The sequence below is a fragment of the Centruroides sculpturatus genome, unplaced genomic scaffold (genome assembly GCF_000671375.1).
Source record: "Centruroides sculpturatus isolate CEXI.00-Female unplaced genomic scaffold, Cexi_2.0 scaffold18, whole genome shotgun sequence".
Classification (NCBI taxonomy): Eukaryota; Metazoa; Arthropoda; class Arachnida; order Scorpiones; family Buthidae; genus Centruroides; species Centruroides sculpturatus.
Genome location: NW_019384302.1, coordinates 197,852 through 219,571, shown reverse-complemented (window position 1 = coordinate 219,571; position 21,720 = coordinate 197,852). Strand labels below are relative to the sequence as shown.

The following is a 21,720-nucleotide window of genomic DNA, read 5'->3' as shown; positions in this document are numbered from 1 at the left end:
GAGTGATGGCCATTGATTCGTGCCGGAAATGAAAGGAAGATAATTATTTACGGGAGTGGAACACTTCTTATTATCAACCCCGTAGATAGAAGAGAAAATTTGGCACTCGAACACAATAAAGTGGATTAGCTTGGCTGTCACCTTAGCTTCTTCCCCTTTCTCTCAACGAGTAAATTGCTGTTAGGAGCACGATATGTTCTCGTCTCGAGAGGGACTATGCTTGTTATTTCCAAGTCGTGCATCTGCACCGACGAAACACGGTATATTTTTGGCAAGGAAAAATGTTAAACGAACGAAACCAGACTCCACGTCGTAATTCTTACTTCTTACGTATAAATAATTACATCTGAAACAACAAAATTGACTAATAGGAGCCGATGCAAATAGTAAAGTACTGTACATTTCGTACGGAATGTGCTTTCTAGTACTAATTCTTGAAGCAATTTTCTTTATTTGCTGCCAGACTAATTAGTCGAAAGCTTATTTAAATCTTACTGGCGAACACTGCTGTAAGAAACACAAACTGGCATATGCAAATTAGAATTTAGTCCGGGCGTATAAACCCCCTTAATAGAGAAGGAAAAATAGACATTTAGTGAAATAATTCAAGAGAAATAGACGAACAATTAAAAGAAGAAGAGAAGGAATTGTCACTTTTATCACTGTCTAATTTGGCTCTCGTTTTCTAGTTAGTTCGTCGATCGTCTCGGATTAACTGCATCACATTAAACGAACAACTTCCCCCCAAACGAGCATCACTTACAAAACAAGAAAAAGAACTTAATGAAAATTCTCTAAGCATCTAAACAATTCCAGAAACAAAAAGCAAGATTTAAGAACGAGAACAACTTATAAGATTGTCTTCTCTTTTTTTTCTGTTTATCTTCTTTGTATCTGTGTGAAAGTGTAGAGATGTTTTCATCTTATATCACCTGTTATCGTGTCATTTAGAGGAAACATCATCCCCTTTTATAAGGTGATAACGCCCGGATAGACGTTAGAAAATAAATCACAAACGAGAACAAAAGAAGCAGAAACAAAGTCTAAATTAAGGAAGAGAAGGTGAAAAAAAATATATGGATGATGAAACAAGAGAAAGATCAGAAAGAAGAACGAGAGGAGCAAACGGTGGTAGCTTGATAAAAATTCTATTCTTTCCAACAGAAACAAAAAAATGTAACCGTGATATTAATTATATCTTTGATTATTCCCGTTCGGGTTATGATATTATCATAATTGTTTTGGCTTCGTTTCAAGCATTTTTATTCGTATTAAAAAAAATAAATGATTTTTTTCTATTCTAATTTCTCGTCAATGAAGTTGACTCGCTGTAATCCTATCAACCGCAAAATTCTTATATTATTTATTGTAAATAGGCATCTTTCCAACGGAATGGCTTGCCAATATCATTTAAAATTTATGTAAGACGTAAGGCAAATAAATGAGAGGAAGGAAATGAATTGTACTATCGTTTCTACCACCGTTTTCTCATATATGTTTGCATCTTATCGGCACCTGTCTGATATAAAGCGGGTCATAGCGAAGATTGCTTTGTTAGCTAACGTGGAACTCTGTTTAAAAATTCATAAGAGAGAACATTACATTTCAAACGTGCACGAAAGGAAACTCATTCAAATAAGTGTAAATTTAGGTATAGAAGCGAAACTCTAATCGCGTAATAACGGCGTATACAAGAACATTAACTCGATTATAACAATACTAGGAAATAGATAAGATGCCCTTATACTACGAATGATTATATAAAGTATACAAGATATCAATTACCCTTAAGTATACGCAAAACCGACCAATTAATAGTAATTAATCTTTTAATACCGTGAGGGTATCCGGTGTCGCGAAAGCCACTTCCATAAGGCTTATATACAGTATATATAGGCCTATATATATTGTATTAGTAATTTGTTTACGCTAAAAGCTATATAGCTCTATAAATTGCCAGCAGAATTATACCAGTATATGTAATATAATTACGCGTGATAGTTAGGGGGTGCAAGGAGGATGCACTCTCATCCTCCTTGCACCCCTTGTACGTAACTGATAAAACACGAGTTGCCCTACATCACTAATTTCTTGTCGTCTTCCCTATTTTCCTTCTGTTAATATCCGCACCAAACAATGATTTTGGCACAGGGGCCTTATCCTAAAAGAAAATTTTGCCATTTTGGCACGAGATATATTGCCCGGGGACACAATTTTTCTTTTTACATTTCCGAAGCTAAATCTAACTTAGAAAGCAGTAAATTTGATGGAGATTGAAAGCAAATGGGAATAAGGAGACGGCAATCCCTCGTCACGTCCAACTGCACCGACTGACTCTGCAAACAAAAAAGAAGTTTTCTGAAAAACAAACTGTCGCCCGCGAGATTACCGTGACTTTGAAATGCTCGATAGGAGAAGCAAAGCTCCTTTGTGGCCTCGCCATTCTTCTTTACAAGTCAATCCAAGCAGAATGGTTACAAGTGCTACCTTTAAATATTCCTCCTCCGGGTATAATGATGTTGGAAAGACACGTCTCTCCCACTTTGGGGATTATGCAGAACGAGTTTAACATTTGAATGGAAAATTGCGTATGATGAAAGCGCAGAAAAGTTCATTTAAATGATCGAGTACCCGTAGCTCGATGGGGAATTTACGCACGAAATGCAGAAATCTACCTACTGTTACCAGTTACTAAAACTATAAAGGTGTTTTTGGCCAATGCCGAAGAGTAATTAGTAAACCACCACCCCAAATTCACTTAATATTGGCGCTTTTATCGAAAAAACTCCCCCCGCAAGACGTACAATACGGAGAAAGTAAATTGGAAATGGATTTTAAACCGCTCTAATTAGGAAATATCACGAATAAATAAGAAATGTGAGCCCGTTGTACAAAATAACCGCTAAGAAGTAAGTTGTTAGGCAACGGAAGCGCATTCCGGGATGCATTGGCAACTAGTGTGACGTCAAGAATGCCAATCAAAGCGACCATAATTCCAATCGATAGTTAACAGTTCGGAATTATTAACTTTCTCTAATGAAACTTGGACGTTCTATTATTACACCCCTCGACTGTCTGGTAATCTACATCATTAGAACCGCAATTGCATCCGTGTTTGCGATCGGCTTTCATATTTTCACTTTGCATTCGGCCGGATCCTTTAAAGAACACCCGAAAATGTGAAAATAATTAACAATCTATAACTCGTCGGAGACACTCGCAGCGGGTTTCTTGCAGCCAGAAAGAGAGAGGAAGAGTTCGCGTAATCGATTATTCCTCCGACTCGAAGAGAACTTCTCTAGGCTTTAAATCTCTGTCCACCGAAAATTCTCTTGTATTTATCGTGTAAGAGGTCCATTTTCTAGCTTTCCGTTAGGTATCAACCACTAAATTCCTTCTATTGCACACCGGCGAATTTCTTCCACTCCCAACCTCTTATCCGGTAAAGTATGGCTAACGTTTATGCAAATCATACGAGACGATGCTCTCATCCATTACAGTTAAGGACCACTAAAATAGCCATCTTTATGGTGCCATAAATTCACGATTACGGCCGTTGAAGTGCCATTTCTCCTAAATATTCGTTATCCGAACCATTAAGAGACAGAGGTCCCGGCGCCCCGTCCGGAAATTTTATAATTGAATTACCATTTTCTCTTTCCCGTAATGTAAAAGTAGAAATTGTAACTTTTACGGCTCTTAAACCTCCTCCTTTAGAAGTGTTTTGTTGCGGCTCCGATGGGGAATCCACCGGCCAACTTGTTAACATCTTTCCGTCTTCCGCACCAGCCACATCTAAAGCTAATTGCTCGTTTACCTCGAAGTTTTTCCACGGGAACATTGTGGCACCCCTCGTTTAATCTTTGGAAAAAAGCCAGCCCGCTCCCGATTTACCGGACTGGATAAGGAACGATCCCCGCGCGGTCCATCATTCGTGCCCATCTGGTTTTGGGATTGGGGAAAAGTTGGGTTTTGGCGCACGACAGGCAACGAGATGTCCGGGAGCAGAAAATAACCGGAGACCAATTTGGAATAGGCTGAGAGGAAGAGAATGGCAATTGGGAATATGGGAGGAGGAAACGGTATTTTCATCGTGTAGGAGACGGATGCAACCATTCTCGACAGTGGTGAGGATCTCGTCACTTCGGGGACCGACTCGCCTCGGCGGGGGAGATTCTTCTTTCCGGGGCCAACGGAATCAACAGTTACCGGTCACGTCATCGGGGGTCGATTAGACCGGAAGTGACGCCGGAGGAAGGGAGCGGCGCCATCCGACACCCACATCCGCTAATAAGGGCGTTATTACTTTCTCGGAGCGGCGTCACATCGACCAATCCGGAGTCTCCCCCATTTTAGCCGAGCAGTCGACGTCGTCGTCGGCCAGAGCGCCTCTGCCGTAACAGGGCGATGGACGTGGACCAGATCCTCCGTGACGTGGGCGAGTACGGCCGCTACCAGCAGCTGATGCTGTGGTTGGTGCTGTTACCAGCTCACCTGCCTTACGGATTTCACAGTTACAGTCAGCTCTTCATGACTCTCACCCCCGATCACTGGTGTGCCTCCGCCAACGCCTCCGACCACGGGCGCCACAGTTGCGATTCCTCTCTGCGAAACTCCACGCAGCGATGCCTGGACGGGGTGGTCTACGACCAGTCACGCATCGGTCACGAAGACACCGTGGTCACGCTGGTAAGTGCTCCGTCTCGGCGTAACGCGCGCGGAACGGCAGCGCCGGTTACGTTAAATAATAAGGCAATATTCATTTTGTTCGATCGATGGCCGTATCGGTCCATCCCTTCCTCCTTTATCCGACGTTGGACGACTTTTCGCTCCTCCGGAGGTAACAAAAGCACCCTTCTAGAGCATCGCGCTTCTCCCCTCCCCGCACGCTGGCATTTCGCACGGACGACTGTCGGAATGCTACCACACACCGGATATATCGGAAGACGACTCTTTTCGGAATCGCGAGTAGAATGTTCACATCGTTAATTGTCAAATTGTCTCACCTGTGTAGTCGCCAGCGTAAGAAAAAGGGTGCCCTTAAGGATTACTGAAGTAACACTTAGATGTCTGTTAATGGGAAGAGGAACGTCGAGCGTAACAATGTAGTGTCTTCGGAGCCGCGGGGTTTCTATTTACTTTCGTTTTAATGAAGAAAAGCTCCGTTCTTCTTCGCCGTAACGAATTCTTCCTCGGAAACGGAACAGAATTCGCGTTCCAATGCTTCTTTTTGCTATAGAAACATTCCTATTTCACAAATCGAGCCGTAAAGGTATGCTGTGGTTTACGGAAGCGGAGCATCGAAATCCATTCTCTCCGCTTCTGTAGCTCTGTCGACGAAAAGATATCTTTGCAGATAACTTCACTGCCGAATAATTTCTTCCTCCAACAGCCATTCTACGCTCCTGCATCCTCATTTCTCTCGTTTTTTTTATTTACTCGCCGCTTAAATTCTACTCCGAAACGTGCGAGTGTCGACGAATGCGGAACGAATCCGTCGTAAGTTAACAAAAGAAAACAACATTTGATTAAATCCGGTGTTGTTGCGAGTTTTAATTAATGTTGTGACGTTTGCTATGGATCCTCTTCTCTTTCTCTCGGGGTCGCCCGACGATGAATAACGTAGATAGATGACGGATCGTTACTTGTCGAAAGAACTGACGGCGCAAGATGGGTGGATCCCGAACTTCCGGAGAGATACTCGTCTCCTTCAAAGACTAGTCTGGAACAGAAAGAAAAAACGGGAAAAGGTACGAAAGAATCTCTATAGACGGCTCGTACACACAGTTTAGAAGTAATTATCACCTTTGACCCGCGGCTAATGCTCCCAATCTACTGAAAAATTGCTCTCGGTGACGATTACCACCCAATAACTGGAGATTTTTACCCTATACTATTTTTAGAAAATTCGTCTCTCTCTTCACATTTCCAATGTTAAAAATGATGGAAAAACATTCGAGTTTTGTAGTGTTTGGATCCTTCTTCTGCCATGCACAGCTTCTATCGTTTGATGTATGGTACGTCCGAGCATGCATTTTATAAATAGTTTATCCGTTAATGCTAATGTTTAGTATCTGTTTCGTGGTACGAGATTTTTATATATTCGACGAATAACCACAGAGCTTATCCGACACGAACACTTGTACGGTTTTCGATAAAAGATGGTAACAAAAGTATTGTTCCTCACCCTCCTCCGTCGTTTTATAATAGTATTCGGAATATTTTCCACGCGTATGCTTTAGGGTTTAGTTTTACGTAAAATACATTTTAATGCACTATAAGGTGGTCGAAAGTCGGTTAACGGCAGTCCGCGTAACTTACATACACGCGGTTAACCGAGTTTTGGTCCGCCCTGTATTTTTGCGATAAAAGTTATTCATTTTCTCCACAAATAAGTCGAAAGTAAGTAGTTTCGGCTATTTTAACTGGGATTTTTTAAATTTTTTTTTCTTGTAAATCTCGATGCTTCTCTTCCAATAAAATTCGCCGTAAAATTCGAAAGAAAGGGGTGAAAACGTGGCGTAAACGGGCGAAAATTTGAATATATTCCTCTCGGCACCCCCGAACTTTAAATTTACAGAAACAGTGTTTAACTGGAAAATGAATAGACGGAGAATATTTTCTAATAAACTCTTTGAATAATGTATTTTCGGTCTGTTAAAATATTCGAGGAACGTTTAATATCCGCAATAAAAAACATTGGATGGCATTTTCCTTAAGCGAATTAAAGTATTGATCAGAGTGCAATTTTTAAAAGCAGCCGGTAAACGTATAATCTACGTTTTTTAAATTATCGTTTTAGTCGTCTTTTTATAAAGTCGGAAATCTTTATTCCAAAGCCAAAAACCTGTAGGAAACTTCCACTGGGTTATCACAATTCTGACGTTTCTTTTGATGGAAACGAAATTCTCCCCAAGAGTAATTTCTGAAAGCCATTTCTACTTTTTCTTTTCTTCTTTTAAATCCCGAAGATACTTTTATAAATTCGTCTAAATATAATCTTCTATCGTTCGGGAAGTTAATAAAAAAAGTTACGACGGCTAATTCTAATGAGTTACACCGGATTTTGCCATGGAAAGACGAGATTCCCAATAAGAATCGAAAGTGAAATGGGTGCTTCCGGTGCTTCCTCGCGCTGAACGGACCACGTAACATTACGTTTTCTTACGGTCGTTTGTTTTCTGCAATTGAATTTATTACCGGATAGCCCAGTTTTTGTGGAAAGTGATCGATGTGTTTTTTGCTGGTGGAGGGGGACCGCGGAGGATTCGATGTGCCGGAAGGAAGACGCGCGCGGGTGGTATCGGAAGACGATTAATCTAATCGTTTCCTCGGGAGTGGGCAGCGTTGCCACGGGGACGTTCCTCGACCCTCCGCGGGGGTAAGTCTGGCGCGATTAGGACGAGAGACGGGACGTTCCGTCGTGACTCTCCCCGGGCGCCCGCCGATTAAATTGGTCTTCTTCCAATCGAGTCGATCGTCCATACATTAGGCGGAGGACCCATCTAGAGAAAGACGGTTTGTCCGGTTCTGGCAACGGTCCAACGTGGCTCCGGCAGCGAAAATATGGTCAGCGGACAAAATTGATGAGGAAGTGTTGAGTCCGGGAGAGGCCATAAATATTATGTAATCGGTGGGGGATTCCGGTCCAGACGCAACCCCCCCAGCCAGGGGACTTGCCAGAGTTTTCCTCGCTCGGTTCCGCCGCGAGAATTACTTTTTATTCCCTCCCGGTCTCCGGATTACGCGCGAAAACGGTAGAAAGTTTACTTTAAGGGTGCAATTTACTTGGTTGCGGCGGATTTACGGAAGCCCCGGAGGTAGGGTGGGCTTTATAAGGTCCCTTCGGATGCGCCGGTGGCCGGGTCGGACGGAAGCCTTAACGAGAAGGGGGAACGAATGCGGCCGGGCGAGATGTCAATCAGAGAGGAGCGGAGGCACGGAACACGATAAGCTCATCGATTGTGCCCGGATGGCCAAGATACGGAGGGCGATAAAGCATTCGATATCCATTCTCCGGGACGAGATGGCAGAGCGCAAACCATCGATGATCTTCTGTGGCTTTCACCCGACCCATTGTTACCGCCGTGGCAGTTGTTTGCCGGGTTTAATAGGGGTCCCGTTACTACCGGAAACCCGGTTTGGCCTTTGGCTGCCAACTCTGCGAATTCTTTTACGGGAGCCGTCTTAAATCGGCTGCAGACGGCTTTTCCGTCCGAAAAATTGGTGAAAGTTTGTTTGGCAAAGTGCGATCTCCCATCGATTTTCTATGGAAGCCGGGGGAGAGAAGAAAAGGCGTATCCGGAGATAGAGATATTGTCTGCATCACCACGGCCTGGGGCAGTAAATCTGCTCTTACCTTCCATTATGGCGAAAGCTCTTTCCTAATCGGTAATTGAGTCGTTCGTGTTTATGTTCCCGCTTTGCCACTTTCCTCCTCCCCTTTCGTGCGTAATTTTCGGAATTGGCCCGAGCCATTTGCCCGAGAGAATGCATTTTCCCGGCAATTCTTCCATTCTTCTGGGAAATATTGGCGGAAATGTTCGATTTTCATTTTTATTTCCGTTTCTTCTCCGTAAAGCCCTCTAATCGTCGTCCTAATGTCGGTACGCCGCACGACACGTAAACACTGCAAATTCCATTGTGGTGGCCTGAATGCCTGCCAAAAATTTCCTAAAGACTTTACCTCTCTTAACCTACTTTAAAACGTTATTTAGAAAAATGTCAGTGGCTAAAACGTCTTCTTTCTTGTTTATCGGGGAGGGGGAGTAGACCGTGAATACAAAAGTTTCGATATTGTGTTTTCACAAAACCGAATACTCCGTCCCAAAATGAAGGACGAGAGTGCGTTTAACATCCACGCGCGCTCTCCCACTCGCTGGAATCATAAAGAGAGGCGTCTTGTTTACCATTTCTAATCCCTTTAAGAGGAACCGACAGAGTAAACAGGAGATGCACACTATCTACACAAACGGGAAGAATCTTATTAAGATCTCGAAGGAAAGCTCCGCGTTTACAGGCTTCGTAATAAATTTAAATCCCGGATACAAAACACGCTCCTCGCCCTCTTTCGTAGCAGAACCCGCTTCTAGCATTCTCAAAAGGAGTTCCGCCGATTCTGCCTTTATCTTTTACGAATTAAACTGTGTATGAAAAGTTCCTTTTTGTGTTGTTTGGCGGCCATACTAGATCGCGTCGATTCTTTTTACAACGTGGACGTCTGCCGTGGCGTGCTCTCCGCACATTTCGACCGGTGAACAATGTCTGTAAAGAAATTTCCTACGCGTTTACTGTGTATCGTAATAACTAACGTTTCCCGTTTTGAGTTATTCAAAGAAGGCCATCTATTGTTAAAAGGTTCTTGTTTCCATTAAACTATTATCGGTTATGGTCGCGCGGTGTGTGCCCAGAAAACGACACACATTACACGCTATACAAAGGGAGGAAAAGCGTTGGAAGGGAGTGAAAGAGGTAGTTAAGAAGAGACAAGTGGACATAATAGAAATAGGGGAAAGAGAAAGAGTAGATATAGGGATGAACACAAAAGAGAAAAAAGACGTACAAGACACCGACATAAAGAAACAGAAGAAGAATACACCGTGTCTTCGACACCGTTTATACCAGGTACACGAGACATTTCGTACGGGCTGCCTTATAAACGCCATATTCAAATAAGGATTACGCCTTCCATAAATCCCGAGTCGTAGGGGCTACCTTGGTAGGTTTACGCCGATTTAGCCATCCGAATTGCATAGAAAAAACCATTTATCACTCGGGTTCCGAATAATTCCTCCGGAGCTGCCACGGAACCGATCGATTTCGGTGAGTCGGGTTGTCAATCAGCGGATATTCTCGCTTGTCATCTCGTCTTTGCCTCTTGTCCCGAACGGTTTCTGGATCCGACTCCGTCCCGATCCATCATCCGTCCCGAGGATCGTCTTTCGCCGCTTTTGCCCGAAAATTATTAATAATGTCGTCGCTCCGTTGCACACTTCATCAATGTCTGACGTCATTAATTCTGCTCGGATTTGCTCCGTCCCAATCCTTATCCGTCTAATGGATATTTGATGACGGCAGTCTTTGTCTTTTCTTTCTTTCTCCGCGCCGAAATCGGCTTTGACCCCCGTCGACACCGGATAATCCGAGATTAACGCGAATATCTCCACGTGTTGTCGGGCTCCCGTGCGGCGCTTCTTATAAAAAATAAATTTAATTCGGAATGACTTCTAGATATAAAGAATAAAGAAAGTGGCGGGGTGAAGAAATAGCACGCGCCAATTGTGACTGGTCGACTTTACTCTAGTTATGGCAGAGTGATCTTTACTGACGACTGAAAGCGGAAATTCGAATTTTTTTCTTTATTTTTGCTCTGTTCGTTGGAGAAAAGAAAATACTCTGCATATATCGATGACCGGAGGGATAAAATACCCGGAAAATAGACGATATTTTCATCGATCTATTCAAATTCAAATCAAATCTTCTTTCCCATTTTGTTCCGTAAGAATTCCGCTCTTGTACTGCATGCAGTCGTAAGGCAAACATTTCTCTCAACTCGTTAACTAGAAATTCTTTGAAGAAGCCAAGAAATTCTTCAAAATATAAGTATCTTTAAAGGATTCCAACAAATTCTAAGCTAATTTTCAAGGACTCGCTGAAAAATCCTTTGAACTTTTATTTGTTTTTCCTCTACTTATACCTTATTAAATTGGAAAATTTTCAATTCAAAGCCAATTAATGATTTTCTAAGAGAATTCTTTCTAAAATTGTATTTAAAAAAAGAAACTTTAAGAAAGGAACTTTAAGCATTTCCAAAATCTTAAGAGAATTTGAAGAAATTCTCTGCAAAATATATCATTTTAAAGAAATACAGGGTGGTTATAATTAAAGTCGCGCTACTCGGACCTGTCTACAGCCCGTTCTCGTGGACCTATTTTGATGAAACTCGGTATATAACGTGTATAAGGAATTCCTTTTAAAAGTTAGGAAGTTAAGGAAGAAACCTTAAATTAAAAACTTTTAAAAAATTAGTGAGAAAGTTATCTTAAAAAATCGAAATAATACAACAACTACTTGGATGTAGTCAAGCATTTTTAGAATTTATTCATAAAAATTCATAATATATTGACCAGAAACGAGACGATAAGCCACCATTTCATATCGGAGTAACAATAATCTAGTTTTTCCCCCAAAAAATAAGAGACCAAATAGTTGAAATGACTAGAAGGAACCCCGACAGATTTTTACCGAAATCTCATATAAAATATCGTAAAAAGATGGCGAAAAGAAATGGTTTTCTTCTACTTTCTTTCGTAGAGACACCGTAAAAATACGGAAGGAGCGGGAGACCTTAATTGTTTTCTGAATTTCTTTACCGGATATGAGAGAAGTCGGAGTCGAGCGAAGGCAAAAATTCCGAAAGTAATGCAGCCTCTGGCAATATTGATTGACTAAAGTTTTCAGAAGTTGAAGAAGGTACCAAAAACGTTTCTTTTCGTCGAATGAAATCAGCAAATACTCCACTTTTTCTCCCCTTTTCCGACGTCCCCGACGTTTAAAAAGGTCGTGCAAGAAGGGGAGAAAGGGAGCCTGCGAAATATGTTTATTTACCTTCTCGTCGGCAGTCGAGTAAATTAGGAGGAAGCGAAAAGTCGCATTCGTCACTTTTTTAATAAGCAAAAAACTGGCGAGAGTGGCGTGTACCCAAACGAAACCGCGATCCTCCTCTACGGCAAACTACCAGATCTGTCGGGTAATTAAGGCAGTGCGGACGCCTAATTACCACGTGATAAATGGCATCCTGATGGCCGAATTATCGGATGGGGTCGAAATGGTTATCCTACAAACTAGCGACGTATTAATTCCGATTAGTCACCGGCCGTAGAAAGAATATTTTCGTCGGTTACGCCGAGCAATCCGCCGAATTTTAACCACCACGCCAAACTAGAATCCTTCGATGCGATAACACTAGCTGGATCTTAATTTTACCCGGCAAAGTCCTCCATTAACAATTCTCTAGCCATGCCAACACCTGTCGAATCTCATACCACATCCGCTTTCTCCACACCCTGTACTTAAGGCCTTTCACTCGGAGTGTAATTTCATCCACGAATGGAAACCTTCTCGCAGCGGGCGTGGTCGCAACTCTGCAACCAACAAACTTCGGAAATTTCTTCTTTTTCTGGCAGCCGTCAACATTAACATCCCCGTCTTTCGTTTTCCGTGTCCGCTCGAACCCGGGCTCTGGCCAGACCCGGTTCCGACGTGGTTTTGCCACCAGCCGCGTTAAGGGATGCGGTGACAGAACGTCTTGTTGGGTGGAATTCCTCCCTGGCCGCTTACTTTATCTGCGCCCTGGCCTGGCAACGGGGCGCATCGACCCGCAACCGGTCTCCAGACCATAACTCATGGTTTATAGCATTAATAGCCGCATCGATCGCCTCTAATGGATGTAAATATTGACTGCTAGCAAATTAGCGCGAGACAAAAGATGAACGTGACTTCGATCCGGTTCCGGATGCAGCCCGACTGTCGGAACACCCCGCATCAGTCGCGTCGCCTCCTCTCCTTCCGGAAAATACCTGTTTTGGCCGGCCAATACGACGAGAGACGGCGTCTTGAGCGCCTTTTTTCTCCCTTCTTCTTCGCCGCCGGAGGGGACGGTTTGGCGCTGGTGTCGTCGTAACGAATGCAAAACGGGAGTAAAGAGGCGCACGACGAGATGTTTATCCATCCGGAAACGCCATTATTCGTAGTTTTGTTTGCTTTCCTAACGAAGATCCGATAATGAGGACGCGATCCCCCCGCTTAATGGCGGCGAGCCGTGTTCCCGTGTCGGATTAGCTCCTTAAATTGTCGACGACGTTTCTCTTTCCTCGTTTAATTTCTTCTCCCAAATGAATATGGCAATAACGCTCCCCACTCTATTAGCGTCCAATTGCTTCATTTTTCTCCCCGTCTTTCCGCAGCTTCTAGTTATTACTTTGCAGATGAAAGCGATTCCCTTTCCTCTCTTCCCCCCATAAATTTCCCCGAGGGGGACGATCGAAGAGCGACCGGAGCAGAAAAAGAAAATTAAGGACGTGTAATCCTGCCTTGACAACTGATCGAAGCAACTGACAGACCTTTTATTAAAGGAAATTCTCGACGCCCATCGATCCTCTCCGGCAAAGTGTTTACCAAATATCGTTTTTCCACAGTTGGATACGACGCTTCCGGCCTTCGTCACCGTTTCACATTCGCAATTCCTCCTGCGAAAGAAAGGAGGAGAGAGAGGAGAGCGGCGGATTCGAATTCTTCGCTAGTTTAACCTCTGCCACGACCTTCCTGTCCAGACAATGTCAGCACCGTCCTTTGTCACCAGTTTCTTGTTCCGGTTTGGCGCAACAGACGGTCGGGAAAAGAAGAGCTTTCTACTTTTCTGAGATAAAGCTCGTGTCGAAGAGTTCGCATCCTACTCTACCCTCTTCGCCGCTCTATCTAGACGTATAATTGTATAGGAGGTGACATCGTGTTGTTCCACGCATCTTGCTTTTCGAATTGGTTCCCGCAGAGTTTGGCCGATTAAGGGATTCGCATCCTACTCTAATCCTTTATACTGCCGTTCTTTCGGGCCCCGTTGATATTTTCTACCAGTTAACACGCTTCTTTATTACTCTTGTTGTCACGCACCCCGTCTTTCATTTCCGACTCTCGAATTTGTTCTTGGAAATTTAACGCAACAGAAAGAGTGCCACTTACTTTGATTTCGGAGGTTTCGAAGGTTCTCAGACATGACACTCGCAACTTTTTCGCTTGGCAATCTACCTGTTTCTTTTCTAGTCATCACGATAATGCTTTCCACGGAAGTCACGACGTACATTTCTCTTATTGTCACGCACTCCAACAATTCTCCTTTCCTTTGACTTCCATCTTCTTGTCGTTTCAAAATTTATCGAAACCATTTTTGCTTGGCGCAGCAAACCGACTTTAAATCTCCATCTCTGTGAGAGGGAAAGCCAAAGGGCACAGCGCCTAAAGCGTATAGAAGAGCAAATATTACCTAACTTATAACTTCACCCCAAACGTGCCTTTCTAGATCGAAGTTCTTATTGAAAACCGGATCGATTTTATTATTTTTTTTTCTTTTTTCCGACTTCTACTTTTTGGCGAGTAATCGAAACGATTTAATTGATTAAAAAGTACACCGAGAGATTTATTTAAGGGTGGGCCAAAAATCTGTTTCCCGTGTTTCGTTTAGCGCGATGCGAATCGTAAACCGAATTTGTCGAAGCGTTGTAATTTCTGTATCGAACGGGAAGGACCGCATCTTGGACAATTTTTGGGAAGTTAACTGAACGGTAAACTGAATTTCGGACCACCCTGTATTTATTTTGTGAGATGTAAACAAAGAATGCCAAAGTAAGGTAAAATCGAAGAATAAAAAACATAAACTTCGGTCACGCTTAATAAAAGAAAAGTTAAAATAGCTAATTTTTGAAGAGTGATTTTCTAATAATAAGCGAAAATAGTATCTTCACTCGGGAGGAGGAATAAATAATAGCGTTACGATCGAACGAGGAAATTTTGTTAAGGCCACTCATTCCAACAAAAACTCCCTATCTTAATGGAATTCTTTTTAGGGGTCCTCGCGTCAGGCAAATAGCATTAGTCGGCTTCTTCCGACCCCCTTTTCTGTTACAATTAAGTTAGCATCTACTTCGTTCGTCGTTTCTTCCGCTAAAACATCGAGCTTTATCAATGCAAATGCCATAGAAGGACCGGGATTTTTCTTCGTTTTCGAGTCTCTAGTTAGTTCTTCGTATCGATCTTCCATTTTTTTCCCTTCTCTTCTATCGAGTAATTGATCTTTAGATAGAAATTATGACAGTAAATTGTGCCTATCAAATTCAATAAGATCATTTTGCTTAATTCTTAAGGAGGAAATTATTATGTAATTAATAATAAAACGTTCTCGAGCACTTAATTCGTTCGCTTTACGCAGTGTCGTCAACCATACGCCGAGGGATATCGTCCACACCACTTAAACATGAAACGTTTCCAAATTAACCGTTTAAAATAATTAAAATACAAAAAAATATATCAAAATTCCACTGGTTTGCTGTACAAAATTGACACTTTAATCCAAAATTCTATTTCCTAGCCATTGATACTTGCAGGTTATAAAGTTTATATACAATGGAATCCTCGAAAACACGCGTTTAATTCACAGAACCTCGTCGCTAACGCCTACACCGTCCTTTCAAACTTAAAAGCTCTCGATGCACCATTATATATATAAAGTTTCTAAACACTTCCATCGGTAAAATGTCCAACGATATCCTTAATAGATTCTCCATAATACTTCTCATTCACTTTATCGACCTCTTTAACATCTCCTTCAACCTTTCGAGATCGTATTACTCGTCACGTACGGAGAAATTCAACGTGGAAACGTGAGGAATTGAAAATTCGGGGGAGTAAATCGTCGCCAGACATTATTTAATATTAAATTTATACGAGCCTCCGTGTTACGTTACGTAAAAACGATGGTTTCTCAACCGGCTATTCGGCGAAATAAGAAAAATGGATGTAAACGCGTCGTCATCAGCATTTTCCCACGCTTCCGCCTATCAGACGTTCGATTAGAACTTCTTGTCCACCCCCTTTTCCACTATATTAATGAATTGCAGCATTTTCTTAGTGACCCACCTGGAAAAATCGAATTTAAAATTACAAACACGCATCGAATTGCGGGGGATGCGTGCTTTACCATTCTTTTCTCTTCCACCGAATGGGGTGTTCTTCCCCCCTTACACCAGAAAGTTCGGAAAGTAACAGCGATCAAAAAGATGACGTATCTATCACAAACAGCGGTTTTGATTTTCTGTCTGAAATACTCGAATTTTCCGACAGACGAGACAGCTCAGCGGGGCAAACTACTAATGACAATAGGGAATACGCGCACTGGGGTGGAATTCACTTCGACTAAGTTTGGACGCGTCCAATTTATGTTAGACAGCTCTCCTCCTCCTCCTCGTCGTCGTCTTCTAACGTTTTGCTCCTTTACAAATCCCACCCTTTGTGGCTCAAGTCCGGATATTGGTTCCGGGCATTAACAGTTGGTAAAGTGTAGAAAATAATCGCGTGGAGCATAATTTCCGATATTGGAAAGTGGGATAAAAATGTTAGAGACGATGGCACCACTTCTTTTCCTCTCTTTCTAGAGTGGTGAATGGAGAGCGTGTTAGAGCCATTCTCCGGATGGAAGAGGCTGATTGGACTTTGCTCCTACTTTTCAATATATAACGTTCCGGACTGGATTGTTCGTCTTCCGATTCCGGAATTACATTCCGGATCCGTTAATCGCCATCTACAACGCGATTCCTCACCCAGAAAAAATGGAATTTATATTTATATAAAAAAAGTGAATCCAAGATCCTTCAGTTCCTGCGATTCGGAAATTGAAAAACCGAAAGAACAGTCGAAAAAAGCTGAAAGTGCGTCGAGAATCCCTGTTTTCAATTAAGTTTTGTTCTTTTTTCTAGTGGGATTTAGTTTGCGAACGTTCCTGGCTTCCTCCAATGGCACTGACACTGTTCGAGTTCGGTGGGTTCGTAGGTCAATGCGTATGCATCGCTGTGGCCAATAGGTAAGGATTTTGCTATCGTCGTTCTCGTCGGGCGTACGTTTAATCCCTCTTTTTAAAAATTTATTTTAGGTTCGGACGGCGACCGACCTTCTTCCTCTTTCTAGGAGTCCAGTGCCTTTTCGGCGTCCTGACTTGTATGGCCCCGGACTTCCTGTCTTTCGCAGCCTTCCGCTTCATGGTTGGCCTCACTGTCTCCGCCGTGGTGTCTTCTCCCTCTATCCTGGGTATATCGATTTTGACGTAACTGTTTTAGATTCTCGTTTCACTTTCCTAATTCGATTCTGATGCGTTTCTTCAGCTCGCGAAATCGTAGGACCTAGCCTAAGAATTCAAGTGTGGTTGATGAGTTACGTGGCACGCAGTTTAGGCACGCTCATTCTATCCGGAATAGTGTTCCTGGTCAGGGATTGGACTCATCTAGCATTGGTGACGACGGTGCCCTTCTCCGCCTTCTTCCTACACTGGTGGTAAGTTCTCTAGAGTCTGTTCAAACACACATTCAATACGTCTCGTCTCGATTCGTTCGTTCATTTTCTACTACGTGACACTTTCCTTTCTTACCATCGAGTCCTGTCTTAGCGCACCTTTATCAATAAATCTTTATAAAGCTACCACGTGCAAAGGACTCTCGAAAGAAACGAGTAGGAATAGCCTTTTTCTAGTTTCTTAGGCGAATTTAACACTTTTGTATTGAATAACTAAAAGTTTTCGACTAGAAAGACAACACGTGTCTTCTTGTACGACATCTGTTGCTTATATGTAAGCATCGAGTGCCACTTGCTTCGGAACGGTATTTGACAAGGCGAGTGGAAATTGATGCCACCGACCGGAAAAAACGCTCCCGCATCTCTTGGAGGTGGCATTTTGGCTTCGAGTGCAGCTACAAAGATAAATCGTTCCTAAAATCCAGGTAGGAAGAGGATTAAGAACGGGTCAAAGAGCAGAAACACAAATATAGATCTGAAAAAAATCCAGATTTTTTATACTATAAATCGGATCGATGGATGGCGACAAAGTCTTGTCTAAAAAATTACGAAATGAAAATTTTTCTTCACCTTTCCTTTTCTAATAAACTTCTGCAATTTGCGCAAACGGGTGATGAACTTTTTGACAAGACGTTTTGAATTGGTTAGCCAGAGAAATAAAATACTACTATTTACAATAATCCAGCAGTTGGTCAGGGTTCTTCCAGAGTCCCCAAGATGGCTGCTTTCTCGAGGGAGGTACGAAGAAGCAGACAGACTACTCAGAGCTATCGGGCAAAGTAACGGCAAGACTTTGCCTCCCGATTACATAGTCAACTTAAAGGTAAATCTCGCATTATCGCTACGAAGACAGTTTTACTGTTTGTTAACACTTATTCCATTGTAGAGAAGGTTTCGAGTGGAAAGTGTCCTGCAAGACGAAAAGAAAAAACAAAAGGCGAATAGCATCGGCGTAGTCGACCTATTCAAAACGCCCAACTTGTGCAGGAAGACCAGCACTATAATCATCATCTGGTAAGTAATAACGCCCCCCTTTAACTCGTGCGAGATTTTTAAATTATACTTGCTTTAGGTTCACCAGCACGGCCACTTACGTAGGACTGACATACTATTCTCTGGAACTAGAGGGAGAAGCTCATCTTCATTTCTTCCTTTCCACGGTAGCCGAAGTGATGGCCATTTTCTTTTCCACGTGTCTGTTGCATCGATTGGGAAGGAGATGCACGTTATGCCTATGCTCGGCCCTGGGTGGGGCCGCATCGTTATGTATAGCCGCAGTTAACAAAGGTTTCGTTAAATTCTCCTCTCTAGACCCCGTGACTTTCAAAAATAACGACGGAATCCTTTTCAGGTACGGCGACTGCCTTGATTTTGTATTTCGTAGCCAAACTCAGCATATCTTCCTCCTGCGTGGTCCTTCCTTTGTGGAGTTCGGAATTATTGCCCATCGTGATAAGGGATCAGGGTCTGAGTATGGTCGACGCTTTCGGGCTCCTGGGACCGGTCATCATGCCTTTCATCATGTATCAGGTGTGTTATCGTCTTAACTCGCGCCGAACGTGAATAATTAGATGGATTAACCCAGTGGCGCTACTCATTGGTAGGTTGGGAGGTTGGGCTCCCGAAGGACCCGTTACCGGCAAGGATACTGTATATACGCCACCGGGTTAATCATCCCTTTTGCCTTGGAAAAGGGAGATTAAAAAAAAAGGAACTCACTATAGTTATGTCTCTGCTCCGACTAGGGTAGACGGTATCCAATTGTTCCACTAGCAGCATTGGGAAGTTGTCAGTTAGTGGGTGCTCTGGCAGCCTCCACCTTACCGGAAACACTTCACCAAAGAGTGCTACACACAATCGAAGACGGTGAAGAGTTCGGCAAACACTGGACGTGGAAAGACTGCGTGAGATGTGGACCGCCAAAGTAAGAACGAGGACAAACGAGTAGCTTTCGATGAAACACTCGCACCTATTCATTCGGATTGTTTCTTTGCAGATTGGAGAGCAAAAATGGCATCTTGAAGAACAAAGGACCTCCGCCGCAATCGCCCATTTTAAGGTGAGTGCCACGAGTGTATGCGTCGGCAAGACCAACAAGTTACGCAAGTCGTATTTTTCTTTTAGCCTATTGAGACGACAAGATAGTCTTCGGTGTACTAATTCCAACGAAGGAGATCCCGACCCAAACGAATGCCCGTCGGAACAAGGATCCTTAGTGGAAACAGTGTTGGTAACGGTTCTCTAGCAGAGGATTCCCAAGGGATGTAGCGCGTTACTTTGTTATTAGAGCCAATAAAAATCGAGGTGCTGGGTTTCCTCGACAAATCTCCTTCCTGTGTCGTCATCCTTCGGTAATACGTAGTTGGCACGAATGATTCGGTTTTTCGCACAAACTATAACCGAGAACGTCTTTAAACGAACGAACAAATTAATTTTTCTCGTGGTGAAAGGCCTTCTCGCTCTAATCAATTGCTTAATCAGCATCGGATGTAGAAAATCATTAACTTTGAAAGTATCAAAATCTCTCGAGACAACTCTTACTCCAAACAATTGAAGTCGGTTATCGAGTCGGACAGCCGAGAGGAGCCGAGCAATTATTTAAAGGTCCTAGAGGACCCTGTTGCATCCGGATGTAACGTTCTAGCGTGTCTTCATTAGTAAATAGACGAAGTGACATTCTTTCTCCGATGGCACTTTGAGACGTTTAAACGCAGAACTTGCCTTCCATCCAAAATCAATTTAAAAGAATCGACCGTTTTCCTCCCTTTCCTCTTTCCCGAAAGACTGACAAATAAATTTGTCACCAATTAGTCATCCGGAATGACAACAATAAAAGAGGAGAGGCTACAAGCGGCAGTAACAGATTTCTTTTCTGAGTTTCACTTACTCCTCAAAAAATGACGTCAGGGAACCGAGCCGGTGTCTTGCGGGGAAAGTCGAATAAGCTGCGAGTGGCGAGTTTCCACTTCCTCCTTGTCAATTAGCGAACGACTGTCACCTCGAGTGTTCGTCCGACAGTCTTAAACAGAGAAGATGGCAGCTTCTTCGAAAGTAACCCGTCTGATCGGATTAACTCCTTAACTTCTATCAAAACGAGAAGTCACGTTTTTGCTCTTAATCCGAGCGTCTTCTGTAGATTAATCCGGATTAATTCGAGCTTAAAAAATTAATCGGGAGGGTCGGATTCGTCTTTTCGGCATCATTTTAACAAAAAAGAGGTGTCGAGAACTTAAATCTGCAACGAATAGGCGAATATATCAAAACTATTCGGAGTTAATTCAGTTATTTTATAATGTTTTGAGAACACTAGAAAATGTGCTTTTATTAGACTTGAAGTGTACTTCGAGTCTAGTAAAACACACATTTTGTATTAGTCGAAGACAGTTTTGTCAAGTTTTTTTCCGGTCCGTTAACAGAATTTTGGGACAAGAGACCTTTTTGTTCCGGTGCATTAGGAAGAGGAGAGTCGGCCAAATGACTAAAAGCGCTACACAATCCCTCTTTGTTAATAGTAAACATAGGATTCTACTTTCCTATTGTTTCGCGCGAACGACTTTATAGACAGAAACAAATCAAAACAGGCGAATCAGTTAAGAATGGCTCATCTTTACTTGTTAAAATCGCTCGAAAGCTTCCCCCACTTATCTCAACGAATTTCGGATGGGAAAATTGCGAGAGGAACAGTTAATACAGGTAAACGAAAGTGGGTCAAAGTACGACGATACGTAATAAAGTACCTTTTAGTGGAGGGTCTTGGAAGGGAGCCAGATGTCGGTCAGACAATAGAGAAGAGGGGCGTGATTTATTGTTAACACCTACTTCTCGATTGTCTGGCTACACGCTATGAAAGATACCACCATCGGTGATTGAAAAATATAGAAAACGCTTCCTTTTCGAAACTTATTTTGAGCCAAAGGAAGCCACCAAACATCGATAAGCGGAGCCGATTAGTCGAAAGGACAGTATTAATTCCTCCATTCGCATCAAACAATTATCCTAGGATTTCGACTGCAGCCACAAATCGAAGCCATTTAACATCGGGTGCGCTTAACAATTAAGACCAATCTAGTGGATAAATGGATTAAGGGCAGAAACATGACTGGATTTCTATACGAATCAAGGTGTTAAATTTGTCGGAAGTATTTCCATTATGACCCATACTAATCATTTTAAGTTTCTGAATCTTAGAAGAGCCCATTCTACGACATCACATTTTTCCCCTTCCAAAAATACAGGTAACAAATCCCTCTTTCTAGTAACCATAGAAAAAGTTCTTCTAAATCCTACGATTTAGAAAAATACATCTATCTAATGCTGGGCTGTGCCCATAAAACACGGCTTTTAGACCCTTCAGGATAACTTTTTCAAACTTCAAGAATGGATTGAGAATGATAGTTGAAAGTCAGATCTATCCTGTTCCAAAAAGAATGGACTCTCAGAATATTAATATAGCATTAGGAGAATGGTTCCTCTAGCTTGATTAATAATATGCAAATGAGAGCGCAAAAAAAGTAACCAAACACGCTCCGCCTCTTAATTAAGTCTACAGCAGAAAGCCGTTAATTGTTCTTGCTGTAGGCAAATGTGTGTCGAGAAAGCTACCATTTT

General features: G+C 42.6%; 1 protein-coding gene across 1 annotated transcript; it reads left to right on the top strand.

Moving 5' to 3' along the window:
- Positions 1-4,407: 4,407 nt before the first annotated feature.
- Positions 4,408-19,780, top strand: LOC111613157 (carcinine transporter-like). The gene is made up of 11 exons (XM_023354521.1): positions 4,408-4,689; positions 16,524-16,627; positions 16,697-16,851; positions 16,926-17,094; positions 17,809-17,935; positions 17,999-18,126; positions 18,185-18,399; positions 18,464-18,642; positions 18,858-19,036; positions 19,109-19,171; positions 19,237-19,780. Exons 1-11 carry the CDS (start codon positions 4,408-4,410, stop codon positions 19,355-19,357), a joined length of 1,722 nt encoding a protein of 573 aa, XP_023210289.1. The 3' UTR covers positions 19,358-19,780.
- The last annotated feature ends 1,940 nt before the right edge of the window (positions 19,781-21,720 follow it).

Excerpts from the sequence above, each read along its gene's own strand:
- LOC111613157 (XM_023354521.1), top strand. The coding sequence starts at position 4,408 with ATGGACGTGGACCAGATCCTCCGTGACGTGGGCGAGTACGGCCGCTAC. Across the intron at positions 16,628-16,696 it reads TGCATCGCTGTGGCCAATAG|GTTCGGACGGCGACCGACCT; the intron begins GTAAGGATTTTG and ends AATTTATTTTAG. Across the intron at positions 18,400-18,463 it reads TATAGCCGCAGTTAACAAAG|GTACGGCGACTGCCTTGATT; the intron begins GTTTCGTTAAAT and ends AATCCTTTTCAG.